This window comes from Psammomys obesus, unplaced genomic scaffold (assembly GCF_907164565.1).
Source record: "Psammomys obesus unplaced genomic scaffold, mPsaObe1.curated_primary_1811, whole genome shotgun sequence".
Taxonomy (NCBI): domain Eukaryota; kingdom Metazoa; phylum Chordata; class Mammalia; order Rodentia; family Muridae; genus Psammomys; species Psammomys obesus.
The window spans coordinates 3701301-3728197 of NW_026596433.1; the positions used below are offsets into that span (position 1 = coordinate 3701301).

Consider the following 26897-nt stretch of genomic DNA (forward strand, 5'->3'; position numbering starts at 1 on the left):
AAAACAAAGAACACTGTTGTCAGAACAAAACAATAGCCTACAGAATTGGGAAAGGATCTTCACTAACCCTCTATCTGACAGAGGGCTAATATCCAGAATATATAAAGAACTCAAGAAGTTAAAAAGCAACAAATCAAGTAATCCAATTAATGAATGGGGTACAGGGCTAAACAGAGAACTCTTTATAGAGGAATACTGAGGGCAGAGAAACACTTAAAGAAATACTCAACAGCCTTACTCATTAGGGAAATGGAAATCAAAACTACCCTGAGATTTTACCTTACACCCATCAGATTGGCTAAGACAAAAACTCAAGTGACAACACATGCTGGAGAGGATGTGGAGAAAGGGGAACCCTCCTCTATTACTGGTGGGAATGTAAAGTTGTCCAACCACTTTGGAAATCAATCTGGCGCTTTCTCAGACAATTAGGAATAGTGCTACCTCAAGATCCAGCTATACCACTCCTAGGCATATATCCAAAGTATGCTCAAGTATACTCAAGGACATTTGCTCAACCATGGTCGTATCAGCTTTACTCGTTAATAGCCAGAATCTGGAAACAACCCAGATGTCCCTCAGCTGAGGAATGGATACATAAATTGTGGTACATTTAAACAATGGAATACTACACGAAAATTCAAGGAAATCATGAAATCTGCAGGCAAATGGTAGAAACTAGAAAAGGCCATCCTGAGTGAGGTATCCCAGAAGCAGATACAAATGGTATATTCTAAATAAGTGGATATGAGACATATAATATAGGATAATCATACTAAAATCTGTATACCTAAAAAAACCTAAGCAAGGAGGAGGACCCTGGGTAAGATGATCAATCCTCACTCAGAAAGGCAAATGGGATAGACATCGGAAGAAGGAAAAAAACAGGGAACAGGACAGGAGCATACCACAGGGGGCCTCTGAGAGACTCTACCCAGCGGAGTATCAAAGCAGATGCTGAGGCTGACAGCCAAACTTTGGGCAGAGTGTAGGAAATCCTATGAAAGAAGGGGGAGAAAGACGTGGAGGTGTCAGGTGCTCTAGAAGGGGAGCAACAGAACCAAGAAATCTGGGCCTAGGGGTCTTTTCTGAGACTGAAACTCCAACCAAGGACCATTCATGGAGATAACCTAGAACCCCTGTACCGATATAGCCCATGGCAGTTCAGTGTCCAAATGGGTTCCATAGTAAGGGGAACAGGGACTGTCTCTGACAGGAACTGATTGGCTTCCTTTTTGATCACGTCCCCTTCAGGGGGGTGCAGCCTTACCAGGCCAGAGAGGAAAACAATGCAGCCACGCCTGATGAGATGTGATAGGTTAGGGCCAGATAGAAGGGGAGGAAGACCTCCTCTATCAGTGGACTTGGAGAGGGGCATGGAAGGAGATGAGGGAGGGAGGGTGGGATTGGGAGGGAATGAGAGAGGGGCTATAGCTGGGATACAAAGTGAATAAACTGTAATTAATATAAAAATTAAAAATAAAGATCCAGCTATACCACTCCTAGGAGTATACCCAAAAAGATGGCCCACCATTCAATAAGGACATATGCTCAACTATGTTCATTAGCAGCTTTATTTGTAATAGCCAGAATCTGGAAACAACCTAGATGTCCCTCAACGGAGGAATGGATACAGAAAGTATGGTACATTTACACAATGGAATACTATTTGGCAATTAAAAACAAGGAAATCATGAAATTTGCAAGCATATGGTGGGAACTAGAAAAGATTACCTCATCCGAGTGAGGTAACCCAGAAGCATAAAGACACATATGGTATACAGTCACTTATAAGCAGATATTAGTCATATGATAGAGGTTAAATATACTAAAATCTATATCCCTAAAGAAGCTAAACAACAAGGAGTACCTAGGAAGGATGCTTAACCCTCATTCAGAAGGTCAAACAGGATTGACATCGGAAGTAGGGGAAGACAAGGAACAAGACAGGAGCCTTCCACAGAAGACCTCTGAAAGACTCTATCCAGCAGAGTATTAAGGCAGATGCTGAGACTCATAGCCAACCTTTGGGCAGAGTGCAGGGAATCTTATAAAAGAAAGGGGAAATAGTAAGACCTGGAGAGGACAGGAACTACACAAGGAGAGCAACAGAGCCAAAAAATCTGGGCCTAGGGCTCTTTTCTGTGACTGATACTCCAAGCAAGGACCATGAATGGAGAGGACCTGAAACCCTTCTCAGAGGAAGCCCATAGGCTGCTCAGTTACCAAGTGGGTTCCCTAATAAGGGGTACAGGAGCTGTCTCTGACATGAACTCAGTGGCTGGCTCTTTGATCACCTCCCCCTGGGGGATGTAGCCTTGCACAGAGGAAGATGATGCAGCCATCCTTGAAGAGACCTGATAGGCTAGGGTCACATAGAAGGGGAGGAGGTCCTCCGCTATCAGGGGACTAGGGAAAGGGCACAGGGGGAGAAGAGGGAGGGTGGGTGGGACTGGGAGAAGAGATGGGAAGGGCTGCAGCGGGGATACAAAGTGAACAAATTGTAATAAATAGATAATAAAGAAAGAAACTTTATTTTGTGGGGCATTTTATACTATTCTAGAGAGTATTCTCAAAATATCATCTAAGTTTTGATAAATTTTTAAGTCAAATTTCATCTAAATAATAAAAAAATTATTTTAATTTATTATATATATCACTATATAAGAACTTTAACATTATTTCCTTTAGATTAAATTTAGTCTATAACTATCCCAACTTTTTTTCTCTATCCATATTTACTTGTAATATATAGTGTTGAGTACTGCAAACAGATAAAAAGCTTCATGTGAAATATAATTTACCTGGTATAGGCTGTGGTCCAAATTTTGAACCTGGTTTTAGAGAAAATTCTTCTGCAATAAGCTTAGATTGGAAGAGAAAGAGAAAGAGAGAACAAACACTGTTAGAAAAGATATCACCTGAGTGTAGTGGTGCACTCAGTACTGTGGAGGCACAACCAGCCTTGTCTACCCAGCAAGTTTCAGAACTTCCAGTGCTACAGAGTGAGACCCTGCCTTGAAACAACCACAACCGTAAAAATAAATCGGTTTCCTAAACAAAGAAAAAAGCTACCCATCCGTCACAATGCATTTTTTCTTGCAGTCATAAAGATGTTGCTAAATAAACTGAATTAAAATCCAGTTATCCATCCAGCAAATTCTCTTGCTAACCGCCTGCCCCTGTTCATCTTACTAATGTATTTTTATTACTTCTCCAGTCTTTCATTCTCAAACTAGACTAATACACAACACATATATTACTCGCCTTTTCCATATCTTAGCAACTTGACCATACATGTATGGAGGAATCACTGAGTTCTATATGCATCCATAGTCTTCACTTATATCAGAACTGTTCAAGAGTCACTTCAAAAACTACTCTCTTGAAAACGCCATTATTTTCCTTACCTTACCACCTGCAATGAGTTCAACTCATCTGCAAACACGTCCCTGGATAAACATTTTCACGGTGTCTCTTTTAACATTATAAACATTCCATTACTCAGCCAGCGTTACAAATATATTTCATGAAACAAGTTTATATTTTACACAAGTAATTTTCACTTTCAACTACATTTTTTTCCAGTTTAAAAAATATCAACAAAGATTTAACTGAATTTAAACTTATATTTTTACTTCATGTGCATTGGTGTTTTCCCTGCATTTATATCTATGTATGGGTAAAGAATCCCCTGGAACTTGATTTAAAGACAGTTGTGACCATGTGGGTGCTGGGAACTGAACCCAGGTCCTGTAGCAGAGTATCCAGTGCTCTTAACCACAGAGCCACCTATCCAACCCATTGAGCTTATGTTTATCTTATTGGTGAAGAGTAAAATGCCAAGTGGTTTTCTCATTACTTCCAGTGAAAGAAGGCATAGTGGGAAGAATATTCAGGAGTAGACAAGACATCCAATAGATACTATTTACAAACTGAGATAATTTTTCCCCCTATTGAAGATCCCCTGTGGCAGCAGTACTCAAAATCCGAAACCAACACTATCAATAGTGTTAGCAACACACAAATTCTCTGGTTCTGCCTCAGTTACTGGAGCAAACATGGTAGTGAATTAACCCAGCAAAGTCCTCCAGGAAAGTGTGTCTTCTGCATTTGAGAACTAGTGCAGTACAAGATAAACATGAGCAAGTCTGGTTCAAAGGCAATTCAGCGCAAGTATGTGAGAATGCATTCTCCTCTGCATACAGGTATTTATTTCTTTCTCTCTGTTTCTTAGAAAAATAGAGGGTTTTGTTCCATTGTCTGTGAAGTTCAGCACTGACTCAAAGCTTCACACATGCTAGAGGAGCACTCTATCTGGGACCTAAAGCCCGAGTACTCTTCACAGCAGGCCAAGCTCACTTTTTTTTTTTTTAATTTATTTATTTATTATTTATTTATACACTGTTCTTCCTCCATGTGTGCCTGTACACCAGAAGAGGGCACCAGATAGCGCTATAGGTGGTTTTGAGCCACCACCATATGGTTGCTGGGAGTTGAACTCAGGACCTTGAGGAAGAACAGCCAGTGCTCTTAGCCTCTGAGCCATCTCTCCAGTACCTCACTTTTTTCTTTTTAAGTTTTTATTTTGAGACAGGGAACTAGTTAAGTTGTCCAGGCTCGCCTTGAACTTAGGATCTTCCTGCCTCAAGACCTCTTGAGTAGCCGAGACTATAGAACTGTACCCTAGGGGTGGCACAATGGCTATTTTATGACCTACAACTTGCCCTCAAATCAAGTAATTTCTTCAAATATGGACCTTCCTGTTCTATATAAATGTTCACATGCATTGAGACATGGAACGTACAGAACTCAGCAAGATCCTGGAATACTATGAGAATGCTGTCCAATATAAGAGCCATTACCAGCATGTGGCTATTTGAATTAAAAGTTTTTGAATTAACAGCCTAAAACTTAGTTCCTTAGTCACACTAATCACATTCCAAGTATACAACACATGACCAGAAGCTGTGATGTGGGACGACTTTCATCATCACAGAGAACTGTACTAGACAGAGACTATACTCCCAATGAGTCAATGTTTACCATAGTTTGTGACAACACATCCAAGAAAATGCTATCAGGGTGTACACGGGTGAGAACTGGACCCTACTAATTTTGGCTAATGGCACTGAGAAAAACTATTAATCTCAAAAATAAAAGGTGTCCTGTTATCCAGGAATTCACAAGGCTGAGGCAGAAGGATCACAGGTTTGCAACAAGGCTGAGGCAGAAGGATCACAGGTTTGCAATGAGGTTGGGCTACATGATGAGAAAACAAATAATGTATCAATATAGATGAATATAGTGATACTAGAAACAAGAGTTCATATGTTAAAGTCTGTTTCAAAATTATAGCCTTAAAATGTAGCATAAAGAATCTAATTTGAATGTTGAACAAGTGGTATATAGAAAATATATCTTAGGAACAAAGAATGCAAGTTTTTGTAAATCCAAGCAGTGGTGAAATACCAGTAAGGGAGGGGCTAGACACGTATCAAACACATGTTATTCTATTTGTTATTAATCATTATCTTCCTTCCTTTAGTGTATTATGTTTGGTAATTGGGACTTTAATATTTTTCTTTTCATTACTAGGAAAAGAATTTTAGTGTTTTAGCCTTGAGACTATGCTCTAAGTACACTGGCAAGAAGGAGGTAGCTTCAATAAGATTAAATGAAGTCTTTGTTTCGTAGCTGCTAGCTGCTAAAAAAATAACTGTACACTGCATTTAGACAGCCTTTGAAAAAATTTATTTTTTAACAAAGAAGTCTTGTAAAACACCACATTTCAGAGATTGTTGCCATGTTTTATACAAGTAACCTTTAACCTCCAAAGTTTACTAAATGCACATCTCTTGTTTTCTGAATAGCATTTGTTCTCAGGAATGTTTTGTTAAACCAGAAGCATTTATAAGCAATAGGGTTTTGGTTTTGCTACCTATCTAATTTACAAAAGAATTAATGTGGGACTGGAGAGACGGCTCAAAGGTTAAGAGCACTGGCTATTCTTCCAAAGTTCCTGAGTTCAATTTCCAGCAACCACATGGTGGTTCATAACCATCTATGATGAGATCTGGTGCCCTCTTCTGGCCTGCAGGCAAACATGCAGACAGAATACTGTATAAATATTTTTTTTTTAAAAAAAACAGAGCTGTGTCTTTAAAAAAATTAATGCTAATTAATATAGGTTACAATAAACATGAATTTCAGGTGATCACATTTTTTGAGTAATAGATGCCATTTGACTTGACACATTTTTATAAACCACGCCAAATTAAATTCAATTACCTCCATAAATAATTGTTTTGCACCAATATTTGAACTAGAGGAAGAAGTATGAGATACAGCAATACAGTATGTGCACTTACATATGCCCACAGAAGCATGGTTTTCAACCATTTTGTCAAATACAATCATAATCCCATAAATTATGCTGATATACTTATCTAGTGTAATCAACTGATATGTTGATAAAACATTAAGTACTCTGAGCACACATGTATGTGATAGACATTAAGCACTATATGCACATTATTATTTAATTCTCACAGCTATCTCACAAAATGGCTATACCTTTTAGCTTATAGCTCACAGGTAAGAGGTTAGAAAAGTGAAGCACAGAAAGGTTTAATCATTTCAATTAGAACCAGAGGGAAAAGAAAGGACCCCAGTGTAGTCTGAGAAGGACATCTTAGCCTGGGTTCTGTGCTAATAGCTCCAGTCCTGCCCTTGGGCACGAGAACCTTAGTATTTAACTTTAGAGGTTACACTGAGACATACCTGAGGTGAGAGAAACTTTTCGATTCGTTTAGCTATAAAACCTTTCTCCAATATGGAGTTGACTGATGGTCTATCCCTAGGATTCCTTTTAAACAACTGAGAGAGCAAACTGCGGAGATCATAGGAATAATGCATAGACACTGGAGGAAAGGATCCAGATATTATCTTCAGTACCAGATTTTTCATGTTTCCAGCTTCAAACTAAAATCCAGAAAAGAAATGCACACATATAAAACATAAAGAAACTGAAATGGGAAATATCAGTAATGAGCAATAGTTCTTTTTCTAGTAATACAGAATAGAAATACAAGCCTTTCTCAGATAATTCAATCAGCATACTTTTCTATAAACTTTACTTAATTACCTATAATTTCAAAAGGCTGTTTTCAAAAAGTAAAATATAATTTGCTATAAGAGTAAGATCCAATTGTTTATTCAACACACCAAGAGGTAAGGTATAAATATATTAATTAAGATTTTATAATAAATAACAAAAATCAAGATGATTAAATGTTATGCAACCTAGTATTCTTCATTCAAGACCTGGTTTTCTCTGCCTCTGCTGTAATAACCAGAAGAAAAAAAAATTAAACTACTGAGTGAAAAGAATTTGAGCAAAATAAGTAGAGATAAGAGAATTCCTAATGACTTTATCCTTAGGCCATGTCCATCATTACCCTTGTTTATGGGCATAGGAGGGGAGGGAAAAGGCTCTCCAAAGAATCATCAATCCAATGGGGGGTATAAGATATTAATAGGAAGATATGTTTTAGTTTTAAATATAAAATAAACTGTAACTGAAATAAAAAGAATACACAGGTAGGTAGTTTAAAATCTAAAGACTTCATGAAATGGGAAAATGAAATGAACCAATAGTTCTCACAAGAGTACATACAATTGGTAAGTAAACACATGAAAAAATGTTCAACATCATTAGTCACCAGGGAAACACAAATCAAAAGTATATTGGGATTCCATTCCTAGTCAGAATGACTATCAGTAAGAAAACAAAACAAATATGAGAAAGGGAACTCTCATATACTAAGTAGTAAGAATGTAAATTAGACTAGCCTCTATGGACATCCGCATACAGGTTGCTCAAAAAATTAAAAAATATGCAAATAACATATAATTCAGCAATAACACCTATATATATTTGGAATATATCCCCAAAGAATCTAATTAAGCATATTACAGAGATACCTGTACATCAAAAGTGAAATTCTGGAATTAGCCCAAGTATATGTCAACAGATGAATGGATTTAAAAAAAATGTGTATAAATAGGGAGATCACAAACCCCCAGCCTGGCTAAGGAACTACTGACAGTTGGTGTCTGCTGGAGGGCAGAAAGTCAGTGTTCTACAGGGCTATGGACCCCGGCAGGCCAACCAAGCTCCAGTGGATAGCCCCACAGTTATGTACTTAAGGGCAGCACTAACTAGACTTAGTAGATTATTCAAAATTCAGAGAAAACAAGAAAGCATGAAACGTTGGGAGCAGAACTGAGAAGAGGATTTAAGAGGAGTCAAAGAAGGGAGTAGAGAGTCAATATGATAAAAATATACTGCATGAATGTCTGGGACTCTCAAGACAAAAATTTAAAAGAATATTTACATAAATATGCAATGCATTTCATTCCATATGTAATTTGAAAGAAAACGGATACAACTGCAGATTCTTATATTAAGTAAATAAGCCAAACTCAGAAGACAAATACTTATATACACACACACAGGCACACACAGAAGTCAATACAAAACTGGGAAAAGTTAGTTAAGGAGGACAAGGAGAAGGATATAAAGGGTATGAGGAGGGTGAATTTGCTCAAAGTACATCATCTGTCTTTATTTTAGAGAGAGCATCTTACTATGTACTACTAGATGGGCTTGAACGCAATCTGAAGGCCAAACTAGTAGAGATCTTGTAGTAGTTCCCATGTCTCTGCCTGCCAAGGGCTGAGATTATAGATGTGCCACCAGAACGAAAATGTCATTAGGAATCTATAGCTATGTGCAATCATATACACCAAAAAGAGCATAGATTTCATAACAGGAAAACAATCAGCCTTGATATTTCTGCTAAAATAACAGGACAGTTGTATTAATCTCGAGTGTTCTCAATACACAAAGAGAACAGAATGCCTACTATAGGTTAGGCACCAGCAATGCCCATTATAAAAAAGCACTCCTAATAAATGTTAAGCTCTCCAAGAACATTTGAAATTTAATTTCATTCTCTTTCTAAGAATGTAAGTGCATTCAATCTTGACGAGATATGTTAGGGAAAAATAAGATTTAAGACAATACAGTAGATGCTTGTGGAGACATTTAAAACAAGCAGCAGGGGAGATAGCTCAGCAGTTTATAGGGCATTCTGCTCTTCCAGAGAACCTAAGTTTGGTTCTGGGCACCCACATCAGGTAGCTCAGGACCATCTTCAGATGTACTCTTCTGACCTCCAATAGTACGTGCATTCATGTGATGGACACACACATCACATTCATATAAATGTAAAAACACATCAACAAATAATAATATAAGAAAGACAGACTTCAAATATTAAATAATAAAAGCAGGTCATAAAGCTGCTTATATAATATAATCAAACTCTGGGAGAGAAGTAATTCAACTTATAAATTAGAACAAAACTTAGAGGAAAGCAACAAATATAAGCAGTTGTTTCTTGTTAGAATTGCTTAAGGTACTTACTGCTTTCCAATTTTATGTATTTCCTGACATTTTCTTTGTGATGAAAATATAGTATTGTTTAATCACTGAGGGAAACATGCTTAAAAAGAGAGTATAAAAATGAAAAAGTCAACCAGGCATGGTGGCACACACCTTTACTCCTAGTACCCAGGAGGCAGAGGCAGGTGGATCTTTTTAAGTTCCAGGCCAGCCTGGTCTACAAAGTGAATTCCAAGACAGGTTACACAAAAAAACCCTGTCTTGAAAAGACAAAAAAACAAAGTTATTAAAATTAAATATATTTTAACAAGAACTATCTCTTTTTGGTATATATCATACTACTTAAAAAGTGCTAATGGTGAAAACTGTAAATAATATAATGGTATTTAATATGACAGAATTACTTGATAAGAGGCTGGAGATATACTCAGTAGGTAAAATGTCTGCTGCATCCGTCAGCAAAGGAATGTGTACTCAGAACCCCAGAACACATGTAAAAGATGGATGGGTCTACACCTCCAGTAGGGTGGGTTGTGGGTGGAAGCAGATGGACCCCTACATCTTACTAAAAGCTAACTAGCCTAATAATGAGCAGATTCTGTGAGCCTGTCTACATCTTACTGAAAGCTAACTAGCCTAATTAATGAGCAGATTCTGTGAGCCTCTCTACATCTTACTGAAAGCTAACTAGCCTAATAATGAGCAGATTCTGTGAACCTGTCTCAAAAACTAAAGAGGGAAAGCAAGCAAGGCATGACAGCAGACATTGATGTGGGGGCCCTCTTGGGTACCTACAAACCTTATACATAGCACGTGCAAACATTCCCACATTATCAAGTACATGTGACTAGTGCATTACTTGTGACACATGCATTACTTGAAAAATAAACTTAACAAAATTATTTTCTTGTTTTTCTTTTCTATACTGGCAGTTTATTTTTTAATAGAAAACCACACTCTGGTCATCACAGAAAATAAAATTCTTTAAATAACTTCCAATAACAAACTCAAAGATTTGGATGCTTTTAATTTTTGTTTTGTTTTTCACACAGAATCTTGCTATGTAGCTCAAACAGGCCCTAAAGCCCTCAAATGCAGCCCTTAGCCTCTCAAATGCTGGAATTACAGCTTGTCCACCATACCCAGCTAAAAATGTGTGGTATGAAAGAACCTGCCATAATGAAACTAATTAAAAAATATTAGGGTAAAACAAATTCATAGTAAATGAATGTACATGAAGAAGAATGAGATGTTTGTAGCATTAGAAAAAAAATGTTTATGGGATAAAAGTACAAAATGTAATAAGAGCAAATATGTGATAAGACTAAGTCAGCCAGGCAAGCAGTAGAGCACGCCTTTAATTTAAAGCCAGGCAGAGGCAGGAGGATCTCTGTGAGTTCAAGGCCAGCCTGGACTATGATGAAGACAGATCCAGGACAGCAAAGGCTACACAGAGAAACCTTGTCTGGAAAAACAAAACAAAACAAACAAAAAGACTAAATCAGTTTAAAATTGCATTTCAAAAAATAAAACCTTAATCTGTGTTATCTGAAAGATGCCACAACTTTAGAAACATCAGAACTTTTACTTACTGCATGTTTAAGTGTACACAACTCATAGAGGACACAGCCCAAAGCCCAAATGTCACTGGGAAGATAAAAGTGAGAAGTTTTTTAAATATCAGAATATACTAATTTATTTATTTCATTTAAAGAAAACAAATAGCATGAAAAACTTGGTAGAAATATGTGCACTTAGGGGGAAATATGCTGTATAAGGTACTTTTTTAACTCAAAATTCCAAACTAGATATAAAAGCAACTACCTCAATTTAGAAAAAGAGTTGACCAAGTATTACACTGAAATTTCATCAAAGAAATTTAATATTTAAAAGGATGGTATCAAAACCACATTCCATTCATTTTTTTTATTTTGCAAAATTCAACATACTCTACTCAATTAAAAAAATATTACAAAATGAAAAAAATTAATTTACTACAATCCAGTAGGACAGCAAACCAAAAAGTGTTTCTTGGTTGGGACCTCTCCCTCGGAAAGGAGAGGAAAAGACGTCACAGAAATTATGGGACTGTCCTCAATAACAGGACACACAATCTACTAGCAGCTTGGATGAGTACTAGGCTGAGGCATTTCAAAGAAGTTGGTTTTTGTTTTTGTTATTGAGAATCTAGCATGCATTCTACACTACTGTCTAGAGCTCACTAGGAACTGTGACAAAGAGAGCACTCTATTCCTAACTATAACAAGCAGTAAAATACTACTTGTTGAGTTCTTCCAATGAGATAGAAGAGTGCCGTTATAATTGCCCATCATATACTAAAAATCTTAAGATATAAATGCTTACACAAAATCATTGCTTTTAAAATAGTATTATCAAGGCTATTTAATAGAGTGTGACAAAAAGGTTTAAAACAAATGTATCATGGGTTGAGCATCATTTTAAATACCTTTTATTGTTATAAGGCTTGTTTTCACAGATTTCAGGTGACAAGTAGTATGGAGTCCCTATGCAAGTTCGAGCCAGCTCTACAGTACTAGAAAAATAAAGTTATTAAAGAAGCTTAAGACAGAGCTATTATAAGTTATTATATATATGCTACAACAGATTCAATTTTACTGAAGACACCATATTAAAATAACACTTAAAGCTGTTAGGATACCTATTAAGAACTCGAGCAATTCCAAAATCTCCAAGCTGTACTGTCCCTTCTTTGGTTAGAAATATGTTCTGTAAAAGAAAGAAAGAAAGAAACTGAAAACAAACAGAAATAGTTTCTGTCCAGTTCTATTAGATAACATTGTTTTTCAGAAAAATCATTCTAGTTAAAAATTATGCTAGAATAACTGAATATCCCAATGAAAAAGAATAAATGTAGCCTCCTACTTACCTCACCATATGCAAAAACTAACTCAAAATGGATTACAGAATGTAAGAACTAAAACAATAAAAGTCCTGAAAACAGGAATAAACTGTCATGCTTTTGAGGCAGGCAATGGTTTCTCAGATTTCTTAGACATCATATAAAACTGAAGAGAAAGAAAGAAAACATGGACTTAGGTAAACCTAAAAGTTTTTGCGCACCATATGACATTGTCAATAAAATAAATATGGGGCCAGTGAGATGGCTTAACTGGCCAAGGTGCCTGCTGCTTAAGCCTGACAACCTGAGTCTGATCCCCAGGATCCACATGGCGAAAAGAGAACCAATTCCTGAGAGTTGTTCTCTCACTTCCAGATGCATGCCTGAGCAGATGTGCCTACATGCACACATACACATAATAAATGCAAGTAGATTTTTTTAATGAAAGAAAATGAACAGACAACTTATAGAATGAAAGAAGATATCTGCACAGTATATATTTGAAAAGGAACTTATTTCATGAAATTAAAGAGTTTATGAGACTGACATGCAGTCTACTGAGCAAAGGAGGCACCTGAAAGTAAAGCGTTTATAAATCAACAGTACAAAAGAAAAGTTGCCAGGTGGTGTTGGTGCATGCCTTTGATCCCAGCACTCAGGAAGCATAGCCAGGTGGATCTCTTTGAGTTGAGGTCAGCTTGTCTTACAGAGTGAGTTCCAGGACAGCCAGGGCTACACAGAAAAACTCTATCTTGAAAAACAAAGTCAAATAATCAAAGCTGCCATGGTAGAACATGCCTCCTGCATTCCTGGCACTAGAGAGGAATAGAAAAAAGAAATACAGTTCAGATCACTCTCAGCTATATTTTAGGTTCAAGGCCATGTTGGCCTACAGGAGACACTTTCCCAATACCCAACTCCAAAAGGACGAATAATACACTTTGTTGTTGTTCTTGAGACAGGGTCTCACTATTGTAGTCTTAGCTGACTTGGAACTTACTAAGTAGACTAGGCTGGCCTGGAACTCAGAGATTTACCTGCCTTTGTTTCTTGAGTGCTGGGATTAAAGGTGTAGAATACCAGAACCAGCAAATAATCCATCTTTAACTACATAAAGGCATGTATTATCAGAGTTTCACTTAACTGTCCTGAATACAGATATACAGGCAGAGATCAGTGGCTACTAAGTCTATGTGGACAAGGAATAGGTGTGACTGGGCATGGGCATGGGCATGCAATGCTCCTTTGAAGAGAAAAAAACTCTGTGAATTAGAGACAAAGTTTTCACAATTCTGTATATACGCTAGAATCAGTGACCTGTACACTTCTTATTTAGTAGTAGTAGTAGTAGTAGTGTGTGTGTGTGCGCGCGCGCGCATGGCATCTGTGTGATGGTCAGAGGACAACTTGTGGGTATCAGCTCTGTTCCTGTACCATGTGGGTCCCAGGAACTGAACTCAGTTAGTCAAACTTGGCAGCAAGTACCTTTACCCAATGAGCTATCTTGCCAGCTCCTGAATACTTTAAACAGGTAAATTTTATAATATGTAAATGTATTACAATTAAACTTTTTAAAAGATAAATTTAGAGCAACTCTGCCCCACCAAAAAAAAATCTGCCTAAAAATTCTAACTGGCTTAAACATAACAAATTATCCTTAAGAGTTCCCAATGAGAGACATGAAACACCCTTCCATTTAAAACGGTTTACTCAATTATATTTATAAATACAGTGCTTCTATGCTGCTGGGATCTATTATGCACATATTTCACGGACCAACATAATCCTAGCAAGAAAAAAAGTCTAAAATATTTTTTTCCAGATTTCTACACTGTATAAAAGAGTAAAAACCAAGACTTTAATGGAGTAACAGGAATTAAATTCCCTCATCAGTCATGAGACTTGCATCAAGCACATGTTCAATGACAGAAGGATTGATTAGAATTAGTAAAATGAGGGGAGACAATTTGATGGCAGAAGATAGGGAGGAATATAGGAAAGATGAACCATGAAACTCCAGACAGCATTTACCATCATTCACCCTGAAATATTACACTCCACAGCAATCTGCAAGTCTAAGAAGGCGAGAGTACAGGAAGTGACAGCAGGGCTGTGACACAAGTGTACCTCATCTCTATTTCCTTTCTGGGAACTGAGAGGACTGAGTGAAAGACAAAGAGGTAGGCCAAGGCTCGGGCAGAGGTTGATTACTAGCATCGAATCACACGCATGTATACTCACATGCTCTGGAAATAAAACACTTCCCACAAAGAGTCTGGACAAAAATTAGTTAAACATGAAGAAATCTAGTTTTAAAAAAGCCAATGAAATCATTAAGGATGTGAGAATTCACTACAAATTTAACTCATCAGCGTAGGACCACAGCTCCGAGGAGGAAGAGGCAGCAGCACCACTACAAAGTCAAGGTCGGCCTGGCCTGCCCACAGAGACACTCAGACAAATAGAAACTTATAAGACAGTGTGACAAAACAGCAACTGTAAATATGCTTAAGTACTGCAAAGAACCTGAAATATTCACATTCCAGAGGTTCAAACAAGAATGGAACAATTTCAGAATTCAACAAAATATCAAGGGAGTGGACAAGAACTGACAAAGTATCCAATAGAGATAAACAATATATCCCTTTTAAAAAAAAAAATGGTCATTACAGTAAAAACTGTGGAGGATGAGACAAATGCTAGCTTACAGAAAATTTAAAAGGGATTTGAGGCTATACATCGAGATTCAAGGTAAAGTGCTTTCCCAGCATGTTCTGGGTTTGATCCTGGGACCACTAAGAAGAAAAAGGCAAAAGAAAGAAGTATAGACTTAGTTTATGGGGAAAATAATTCATTTAATATTCAATAAAGAAACGAGAAAAATATGAAAGAAAAAAAGACATCTGAAGTACTCTATTAAGATTCATTTAAAAGAAGATCCAGAAACCAAGAAGGTCTCCAGAACATTTCTAGAGGATACACAGATTCTCACACAAAAAGGCACAGTATACTGAATGGACAACAAACCTCTCCAACACACAACTTGGCAAAATATCAGAACAAAGGGCACAAAGAAAAATCTTAAATCTTTCAGGAAAAGAAAAAAAGAAATCACAATGGCTTGAAAGTTCTAAATGTCAATTCCTGATACCAAAAAGACAAATGAACCTTATCTTCTAATTTTGTAGAAAAACAATTTCTAATCCAGCAATTTATATCCAAATTATCATTAATTAGAGAAACGGGAATAAGGTTAGACATAGACAAGCAGAATTTCAAAAATTAACTTCTATATATCTATTTCTTTGATATACTTTATTCTAAGAAGAGTAAATCAAGAAAGACAAGACTAAAAAAATAAGTGAAAGAGCTACTATGGTAGAATACATGATGGGGGGACCAACATGGTATATTATTTCAGTGAACAGAACAGAATGAAAGAATGAGAGCTATTGTTTTAGTCATACAGAAGTGATTGCCTGGCATGGAGGCTCATACCTGTAATCCCAGCACTAAGGATGCTAAGGTCTGAGGATCATTGAGAGTTTGAAGCCAGTTTAGGCTACATGAGTTTCAGGACAAAATGAGCAAAACTGTGAGACCCTCTGCTTACAAAAAAAAAAAAAAAAAAAAAAAAAAAAAAGGCTCTTAGTGACAGACTATAATGAACATACCTGTGACTTTATGTCTCGGTGAAGAATTTTTCTATCATGTACATGCTTCAAAGCCAAACATATCTGTACAAACCAGTCCAAAATCTAGAGAGAAACATCAGATTAAAAACAGTTAGGCTATGATTTCTTTATACTTTGCAGAAACTAACACTAGTGGGTATTAAAGCCAACTAACAAGAGAAAGGGGTATAACACATCCTAAAAGTGTCACATACAATGAAATAAATATGTTAAACTTGAAGAATGAAAAATGTAAGTAACTTCTACTTTATAATACTAGCGGTAGCTGGGTGAGTTTGTTAGGCTTACCTTTTTTTTTTTTTTTTCTATAGTTTTTCAACATAGGGAAAAGTTACAAAAGGAAAATATCAGGATACAAATCTTGAATGCATCTATCGAATCTCTCTAACCAACCTCACCACATGTAAACATTCTCTGAAATTATCAGTTAGAAGTAAATCAACTTAATTTCCACCTCACTCTACATGCCAAATAATCCCAATTAGATAGTATTTTTAAACGGTGATAAAAATAAAATGTCAATTTTTAATACTTTTTGACTGACACATGATTTTCAAAACAGAACATAGAGAATAAACCCCCTCCAAAGTCTCAAGATAACTTTGCTATATAAAATTTAAAACATCTTCATTGCAAAATATATAGTCACGCTCAATACAAATTTGAGAAATGCTTGAATAATTATAGATGGCTAATTCTCAAATATGCAAAATATCTTTCCCATCCCTGAGAAAAATGATGGTGACTAAAAAAAGAGGTGACAGATGATACAGAAGGAAAAAAGGACAATAAGCACATACAAAAATACTAACTTTTCAAATTAAAAAGAGTAACTAAGGAAGGTCCATTTTAACCTCAAATAATACATAATATTGCTCAGAATGTGATGTCTTTCATACCTCATTTTTGTGGAGGTGGTAGTCATCTGACAAAACATAAAAATTTAAATTTCATATCCCTTTCAAATTAGTAATTGCAATTTCAAATTTACTCCAGAAGCAATATTAGAAATGCCAAAATATGTACACAAGGGGTGTGTGGCTTAGAACCATTTGTTTCTTGAACAATCTACATGTCCATTAATGGGACTGATAAAATATACGATGACAGCCCTGTTGTATGCAGCCACTGAGAATGAAGTACCTCTATGTATGGAGATATGCATTATTAACTGAACACAGAAAATTGCAGTTCTAAAAAAAAAAAATCCCAGTTCTAAGAAAAGCACATCTTCTATCGCCTCTTAACTGTATAAATTATGCTTTGTCCTTACAGTGTATGTGTGCGCCTGTTCCTGGTGTGTGTGTGTAAAAGAAAGACAGAAGGAATGAGGAAAGAGAAGGAAACCAATAAGGAAGGCTTAACATTACAGAAGTGGACTGCAGAAGATAATAAAAGGTAACAACTTGTTACTCTTCTTTTTAGTATTATTAAGGAAAAATAGCACATTTAAAGTCGTGTAAAATTAATTTTACAGTAATTTCCCTAATGAAACATCCCCTCACTTGTGGCAGCAACAGAAGGCTCACCTGGTAAAAATCATATTTCTAAAAATAATAAAAACAAATATTAAAACTGAAACACCGAATCAGTTTTTTTTAAAGATATTTTCTGTGTAAGGCTAGCATAAAATTTGAAATGCCTGTCCACAGTGATATAAGGGATTCTGAGTAGAAAAAAAATGACTTTTAAGAGTACCACAGTGGTAGAGACTCACAAACCTGTAATGAAATATGTATCTAAGTGAAGCTATCTACAAAAACAGGCAGACAGCGGAGAGGCGGGCAGGAAAAAAAGAAGAGACAATGAAAAGACTAAGCGGAGTCCAGCTACTGAGGAAATGAGTAAAAAGGGCACACAGAGTTCTTCTGTTACTGTGTTCTCCATACCTGTTCTTTTTGTCAGAAATACATTCAACAATGTATACATATGTGCAGGAATCAACCTTGCAAAATGTTACTAAAAGAGCTCAGTGGTTAGGGTCAGCAAATTTATTCTGTAAAGAGTGAGAGAAATGGGGGCAGTGGCGGTGCACATCTTTAATCCTAGCCCACAGGAGGCAGAAGCAGGTGGATCTCTGAGTTTGAGGCCAGCCTGGCCTAAAGAGCAAGTTCCAGAACAGCCAAGGCTACACAGAGAAACCCTATCTCAAATAAAACAAACAAAACAAAACAACAAAAATAGAGAAAAAGGGGGTGAGGATTACAGTGCACAGCTGAGGCTCAAATATGGTCTCTTAACTTTTGCATTGTAGTAATAGAGCAATCATAAGTTATTTGCAAGCAAACAGATTTAACTATGCTGTAATAAAATTTCATTTACAAAGATAGTGAGCTACATTGGGGCCATAAAGACTTTTAGAGAAATGAGTGAGTAACACAGTAATTCCAGAGAGGTGATGCTCTAGTCTTAAAGATAAAGAAGAACTAAGTCCCCAGATGATGAAAAGAGCCAAAATGTGAATTCCCAAACTAAGCAGCAATCTCAGAGATACAGCAGTAAGGAAAGAGGCCTTTCCATTACTGTGTTCTTCATAGTCTGACTTTAAAAAACAAACAAACTTGTAAGCTAATATAGATGTAGGTTCAAAAACCCACTATATGGTTTGGGACTTAACCTCTCTTAGAGTCCTTATCTACTAAATAGGAAAAAATGTCTAATCATAAGAATTAAAAAAACAAATAGCATCCTCTATTCTCCTATGCAAAAGCACGCATGTAAATTGAGACTGGGTAGCAAAGAGAAATGCAGCAGGAATTTAAAGACAGAAAAGACCAAGAAAACCAATTATGAAAAATTTAAGAAGTTGAGTGGTGATAGGTATTGGAGCCTGACAAAAACAACTCACCTATTGGTCAGTAACGCCACCAGGCGCACAGCTCTGAGAGGCAAAGCCTGAGGGTCTCGTATCCAGATGACCCCTTGCTACTGCTTGTACGTGTTGCTGCCTTGGTCACATCTTTTTTTGTTTGTTTGGTTTTTTTTTTTTTTTTTTTTTTTTTTGCCTAGTATGAATATTTTTGGGGGGCTTCTAATTCCCCACTGGGCAATAAAATCACAATGTATAACAATACTGGTGATTTACCCAAAAGACAACGTCACTCAGATAGATTAATGATTTAACTAAAACCTTCGGAGAAAAATTAAACATATGCATGGTTAAAAAGATTAGGTCAAGGTGCTTTTTTCGTATAATGAATTAAATCAGGTCAGGGTGTTTTGCCAGCTGCTTTGTAGCAGAAAACCTAGGGTAAAACATAAAAATAAAAAGCACATTCTGAGTTACTAAATGAAAGGTCTGTTAAGGTCAGCGACTAAGAACAAAGGAGTTTCATCTACAGGGGACAGGCTAATGATCAAACACAGTAATTTGATCTCAGTGCCCACTGTTAAGATTGAGCTGCTGTGCCCATTGTAAAATCTGATTTTACTGGTTTAATAACTATAAATTTGCTGGTGAACTTTGGTGTGCAGCTGGGGGCTTAGTGCTGTGCAGCATGCAGACTAAATAGATTCTTCTTTACTGTCTCAAGGAAACAAAAACATCTCTGACCTAAAGTTCTACAGTTGTCTATACATTTACTTTATTATGAAAACTGTATAAGAGTAGGAAGAAGGTTAACTATACTAGATGAGTAAGAATTGTATTAAGATTGAGTAAGATTATGTCTATTTCCTTTCTTGTAACCACAAACTGCTACCTGCCAGTACAAGAGAAACTGACTGTTAAAAATATTTGGCTAGCTCAAATTGTGTTAATCAGTGCTAGAAAAAATAAAGGTGTTGGAGCCTTGCTTCATCCACCAAATGTGGATAAGTGAGTGCCTGCTTTACATTAGCTGCCCACCCACATCTCCTTAGACTGCGGAATACACTCCCAGAGCTGGCCTCCAACAGCTGGGACTTGCACTGAACTTTAAACAACAGAGTAGAATAATAAAAGACAGCTGAGCAAAGATGTAATAAAAATAATCAAGATAAAATAGATGTACAAATACAAAGCTCAACAACATAAAATTCATGTTCCACAAATATCTGCTAAAATAACTGACAAGGGGTAGACAGTTTCACAAAAAACATCTAAAAATAAGGCTGCTTGGGTAAGGTAGGCCATACTTGAAGAGACCTCAGTAGTCAAGTCAGATTTCATGAAGCTGAAAATGTAAGGCTTCTAGAACTAGAATTATTTAGCAAGGTAATTTTTCTGGAAGATATTATCTGGCAGCAATAAGCCAGATTGACAGGACACAATAATTAACCAGTTATAATGAATAATTAGGTTATATACACTTATGCAAGCATATACATAGATATGCATGTGAGATGTAGTTTATACTACACAGACAAGAATATATTATAGATAGGAAATGAGACGGAACAAAAAAAGATGGTAGCTAATTAGAGATGTGACTAAAATATTGGCTCTAATACCAGCCTGTCCTACCAATTATGATTAGCATCCATAGTTAAAAACGAATATATATACCTGGGTGTGGTGGCATGTCTATAGTGTCAATGTCTATAGTTTCAGCACTCAAGTGGTAAATGTGGGATGAGCAGAAGTTCCAGGCCAGCCATGTTCCCCACCCCTGCACCACCACCAAATGAATACATACAAAATCACACTTCGAGTTGCTTCTTGGTAATGGAGTAGGAATCAAGCTCCTCCATGCCAACGTACCTGGTCTTCTTGAAACAAACTGCCTTTCTGAGCATTTATTCGTTTAAACAGATCCCCTCCTTCACAGTAATCCATTACTATGTACAGAGAGCCATTTTCTACAAAATATAAACATTAAATCCCATTTTTAAAATATTGCATCAAAAGCATAGTTAAATTAAGGTACTTAAAGATTTGCTTAAAAGCAGCAGCTAAACAAAAGAGCAGACAATCTTCAAAATGTTAGGACACAAAGTCTAGGTACTCTGCCTATACAGCTTGTACAATGACTTAAGTTTTAGGCAACTATGTATTAGCCATTTTTCTACCAGGAATATACCATCTGAGTAGAGAACATTGTTCATTCTCTCCTTAATACTTCGAGAACATAAATAAAATGCAGAACAATATACTTTCGCTCAATTTCCTTAAATGCTATATAGTCATGTTTTCCCAACAGCTTTTCAGAGTCCATATTTTAGACTTGAAATGACTACTTTTCAGTTTTGAATTATTCACTTGAATTAATTGTTCACTAAACACAAACACGACAATAAATGCTATAATGAACTTTGAGGATTCAACAGCAAGTAAGGCACAGCCTCCACTTCTGACCCCGAGTTTTTTTTATTCTCTGAAAACAAATAGCCTTAATCAGTTTTGTATCTTTTATACCTTTATGCATGGAGAAAGATCTAGAAAACAATCATTCCTTCCACCACCAGCGTTTTTTTTTTTTTTTTTTATTGTTGTTTTTGTTTCGTTTTTTTAAACAAAAGAATAGTGGTCAATATCGCTTGTAACACTGCTGAACAATGACTAAGGAAATTATCACAACTGAAAGGATAGTGTCCCTACTTCTTATGTCCTTACAATCTGCACAATGGCCATATTTCTAGAAAGTCTTCTTTCTCTCCGAATGTGATGGCACTCTTATTGAGGGTTCTTATATACTCTTCTGATATACTGCCTATAATATTCCATTAGAACTAGAAACTTATCTGGAATAAATTAAGAATCTGCAGGACTGTTACTGGGAAGGAAAGATCATCTAAATATACACACTGAAAATGACAAAATTAAATGGACTGGAGAGACGACTCAGTGGTTAAGAACACTTGGAGAGGACCTAAGTTTGGTTCCCAGCACACACATGGTGGCTCAAAATCACTGATAAATCCAGTTTCATGGGATCTGATGTTGCCTTCTGACCTCCAAGAGCACAAAGTATGCACATGGTATACTTAAGACACATATAAGCAAACATACATAAAATAAACCTTAAAAATGACAGTATGGGGGGGAAAGCCTCTATATAACCCATAAGTTGCATATAATATGTCATCACTTAAATACTTATTAGTACTTAGACTATTTTTGGGAGGAAACAAAAGCAGTAACAATAGATAATTTCAAGGAAAAAATGATGGTCTTTCGACGACTGTTTATAGCAAACCTTCTATGCTCTGTAAGCTAAGTGTTATGCCAGGAGGCTGAAGAAGAAAGACTGAAATTCTGAGCCTAATCTGAGTTACATGGCAAGATCCTGTGTCAGAGATGGAGATGTGACTTAGTGGAAGTGCTTCCTCAGAAGCCCTGTGTTTGAAAGGGCGAGGGGCGACTAAGGGAAGTTACACAGAACACAAACAAATTTGAGAAATGTTGAGAATTTAGCACATGAACTAGTTACATTTTCTGCTATTCAGATACCTATTATTTAGAGGTAAAATTATCATTTGTTCTCTCCTTCCAATATCCCCCTCCCTTCCCTCCTAACCATCCACCCCCTGCCTGAATGCTTGCTTGCCAAACTCTCTATATATTGTTGCCCAGGCTAGCCTCAATCTCTCAATCTTCCTGCCTTTACCTACCTAATACTAGTAATGTAGGTGTCTGGTACCACACCCAGTCAATATATACTTAAATATATAATTAATATAGAAAAGTATTTTCTGTTAGAGATAAAATGTATATGCATTCCTTCTAACATCTTATCCCACTTTTGTCAGATTACTTTGCACAAGATTACAGATACACAAATACCCTCACAGAATTTTTAAAGACACCCCAAACACCCAAAACAGCCACTACCTTAGAAACTGCTTGAAGCTGAAGCAGTTTCAAATTCAAAATAAAAAACAAAACCCAGGTAAGCCAAGTGACAATGACACATAAGAAAATAAGTGAGGGCATGCCAGAAAAACATTAATAGAATGTAAGTTAGAAAATATTAGTACAAGCACACTGCTTGGCTATTTCTAGTACTCTTTTCTTACTTTACCACCTCTTCGTTTAAAAGCCAAAATGCCCCAGATATTTTAACTATTGTTTTCTACCAGTTTGTGGTGTGTACATGTGTTCATTATAAAAGATATACATGAGTATATGTATGTATGTCTCATGTTTATTATAACTTTATTAAGTACTGTCTCCTGGAGTTCTGTGAGCTGCTGTAGCAAATTAATCAGATCTGAAAGGAAGTCACAGGAGCGTCCATTTGTAGCAAATTTGGAAGAAATTCACAGGTCTGGACTTGTTACGGATCTGAAATAGGGACAGCGTGGGGACTGTCCCCAATCTGGGCTACATGACACTACCTGCAGGCAGACAGTGTCTGATGGGAACTGGATTAGAGGGCTTTGAGCTGCTATCCACTGCAGAGATGCTTGTTAGCTACTGGAAAGACTTCCACACCTTTTAAGTCACAGAAGTCTTGAGCATTGTGGTAAAAGAGCAGAGGGGAAAACAAGGACTTTGTTTCCCTAACACAGAATGTCATGTAGGCACAGTAAACCGGCTCAGAATAAACACTGGGTTGTCAACCATGCTAATTCCCAGGAAGTTCAAATGAGGGTGAAATTAGAAGAACTGAGAACTTGTAGTCATTTATGCCTATACCTTCTGAACATGTATCACAAGCATGTATTGTTAAAAATGAAGTACAACAAAAATACAGCAAAGTCACATGTAAAGAATGAGCCTCCCTTGTTAAATCATCCATGTATTTGTAGGTGAAGATGGAGCCTGTTAAGATTCTAGACAGACTGGGGAAGGGCACATGAGGGGTCACTCCTACATGAAAAGATATGGCAGTTTCTGGGTACTGAGGAAGAAGGGGTCAGTTTTCTTCAGGGGTGTAACCAACTGGTAAACTTCCCAAGATTCAATAAATAACCCGACACCTACATACATGCAAGCAACCCTAATTATAGTTAGTGGGTTATTTAAAAGAGAGAGACAGCGAAAGAGAGACAAAGAGACAGAGAGAGAAGCCACGAAAGTTGGAAGAGGGAATGCTGGGAAGAAGACAGAAATGAGATGTGTGTGAAATACGATTAAATTATACATGCATGAAATTGTCAAAAATAAAGAAATTATTTTTAAAACTCAAGATCAGAACATTTTCTCAGTATTAGTGGTAGGAATACTAATATGGAATGTCAAGTTTAAAATGTTAATTATTGTTAATTTGTCCTCCAAAGTTTTCCACTATACTGCTTCTTTTTAAGTAATCACTACTAACAATGAATCAGTATTAAGCTACAAGGGGGCAGTTTGGTGTTAACACTATCCTAGAATCAAACTGATACTTACATGTATAGGGATTAAACAAACAAACAAAAACCTCATTTTTTCCCCCTAAAAATACATTCACAAATAATTCCTTATACATAAAATACCCCAAAATTATAAGTGTCTCAGAGCTTATTTTAAATGTTTGCAAAATATCTGACCTTCAAATGATTCTTTATATTGGACAATGTTTGGATGCTTCATGTTTGCCAATACAGCAACTTCTCTCCTTGATTCGTGCCTTTCCTTACTGGACATCTTAAGTAGAAAGAAAAAGTAAAATAGTAAAACCACTAATAAAGTTACAAGCCCATCAATAACAGATAGCAGTAAGTTAACAAAAAGTGAATGGAGCCGGTTCATGCTGAAACCCTCTTTGGGGACCCCATCTATATTAAGTTACAGGACAGGAAGTATATGTTTCTACATACAAGTACAGGCCCATATCAGAAAAAAATCAGAAAAGACAGATTCCTCAGAAATTAGTGGTTCTCGGTGGGATTACAGCACTCTTCCTCATTAGGTTACACAGTTCTCTAATAAAATGTCCTATTGTAACCAAATTATTACTTGTGCAACCGAACTAAAACTATACTTACTCTTGAGATGTTAATTTCCTTGATAACATAATGTCTGCCATCCTCTGTAGATTTAACAAGAACAGCTTTTCCAAATGAACCTTCTCCAATCTTCTGTAGTCTAACATACCTCTCCATGTCTCTTTTCTAAGGCATTTTTATAGATATGCTACACACAAAAAAGAATTGACAGAGAGTAAACAAATTTTAACAAAAAGATATCTAACATCTTGACTGAAGGTCAAATAAACTTTATACTTAATAAACTTTACACTTAAAACAAAAAAGTGGTACTTCAGTGTTATTATAATGCTTTGAAACATCCAACACTAAACATACTATTGATACAGACACAAAAAAGCAATCCTTTTCCTACATGAATCAGTAGCATTACCGGGATAGTTTAATAATAAGAATATAAGCTTAATAAGACACAATTTCTCAAAGTTGTTTCAACAATTCAACAATTTCAGGTAAGATAACATATTTTAATGTTACTATTGTCATTTATTGTAAGAATTTTCTTAGAATAAAATTTAATATCAGACTATGCAAGTGTTAAAGCTTACAAACATATTACTTAAGCATCTTGCAGAAATGTCTATGTTGGAACACTGAACAGGACAAGAGCCTACCACAGAGGGCCTCTGAAAGTCTCTATCCTGCAGGGTATCAAAGCAGATGCTGAGACTAATAGCCAAACTTTGGGAAGAGTACAGGAAATCTTATGAAAGAAGGGGGAGAGAGTAAGACCCAGAGAGGTCAGGATGTCCACAAGGAGAGCAACAGAACCAAAAAATCTGGGCACAGGGGTCTTCTCTGAGACTGATACTCCAACCAAAGACCATTCACGAAGATAACCTAGAACCCCTGCACAGATGTAGCCTATGGCAGTTCAGTGTCCAAGAGAGATCCATAGTAATGGGCACAGGGCCTATCTCTGACATGAACTGATTGGCCTGCTCTTTGATCACCTCCCCCTGAGCGGAGAACAGCCTTACCAGGCCACAGAGGAAGACAATGCAGCCACTCCTGATGAGACCTGATAGACTAGGGTCAGAAGGAAGGAGAGGAAGTTCTTTCCTATCAGTGGACTGGGGGAGGGGCGGGTGGAGAAGGGAAGGAAGGATGGGATTGGTACAGGAGGGAGCTACAGGGAGGATAAAAGTGAATAAACTGTAATTGATAAAAATTTAAAAAAATGTAAAAAAAAAAAAGCGAAATTCTGTGAGAATTCTGAGTGCTTGTGAGAAAACTCCAGAAAACAAGACAAGGGTCCTGTGACCTCAGTTTCTTCAAAACACAGAATTGTTCTTGGAATGTGTTTTGTGCTCCTCCCAGGTGTAGTGGATAGTTTACTAGGAGTTTACTTCAGCTGTTGGTATTCATGTGCCTCTATGGAAAAATCTGTTTTTGCCACAAGTGGCTTGGCTTTGTGACTGTACACTTTACTCATGTTACTCTTAACCCTCAGAGTATAAGTTGTCTGATACTCTGAATAATAGTTGCCAATTGCATGAGACTTCAGCTGACCTCATTTTTAGGTCCTGCTCTCCTAGGTTCATGCCATAGACTAGAGCAGTAAACATCACCACTGTTAAACAATATTGTCTAAAATGCTGACTCTTAATCTTTTTTCTTTTTTAATATAATTTTAATTACAATTTATTCACTTTGTATCCCAGCTGTAGCCCCCATCCTAGTCCCCTCCCAATCCCGCCCTCCCTCCCTCTTCTCCTCCCATACCTCTTCCCCAGCCCACTGATAGGGGAGAACCTCCTTCCATCTGACCCTAGCCTATCAGGTCTCATCAAGACTGTCTTTCATAGTCTTCTTCTGTGGCCTAGTAAGGCTGACCCACCCCCCTTCCTCAGGGGGGCGTGATCAAAGAGCCAGCCACTGAGTTCATGTCAGAGACAGTCCCTGTTCCCATTACTAGGAAGCCCATTTGGAGACTGAGCTGTCAGAAGCTATATCTGTGCAGGGGTTCTAGGTTATCTCTATGAATGGTCCTTGGTTGGAGTATCAGTCTCAGAGA

General features: G+C 36.8%; 1 protein-coding gene across 1 annotated transcript in view; it reads right to left on the bottom strand.

Moving 5' to 3' along the window:
• Positions 1–26897, bottom strand: part of Nek1 (NIMA related kinase 1) — a 68613-nt gene that overhangs the window by 35109 nt on the left and 6607 nt on the right. The window contains exons 2-10 of the mRNA XM_055597872.1: positions 24881–25028; positions 24443–24539; positions 20730–20827; positions 16028–16111; positions 12153–12220; positions 11940–12026; positions 11065–11119; positions 6784–6984; positions 2805–2865 (exon numbers count right to left, since the gene is read on the bottom strand). Of these exons, the coding sequence (XP_055453847.1) occupies positions 2805–2865; positions 6784–6984; positions 11065–11119; positions 11940–12026; positions 12153–12220; positions 16028–16111; positions 20730–20827; positions 24443–24539; positions 24881–24997 (868 nt within the window). The 5' untranslated portion in view covers positions 24998–25028. The remainder of the gene's footprint in view (positions 1–2804; positions 2866–6783; positions 6985–11064; positions 11120–11939; positions 12027–12152; positions 12221–16027; positions 16112–20729; positions 20828–24442; positions 24540–24880; positions 25029–26897) is intronic.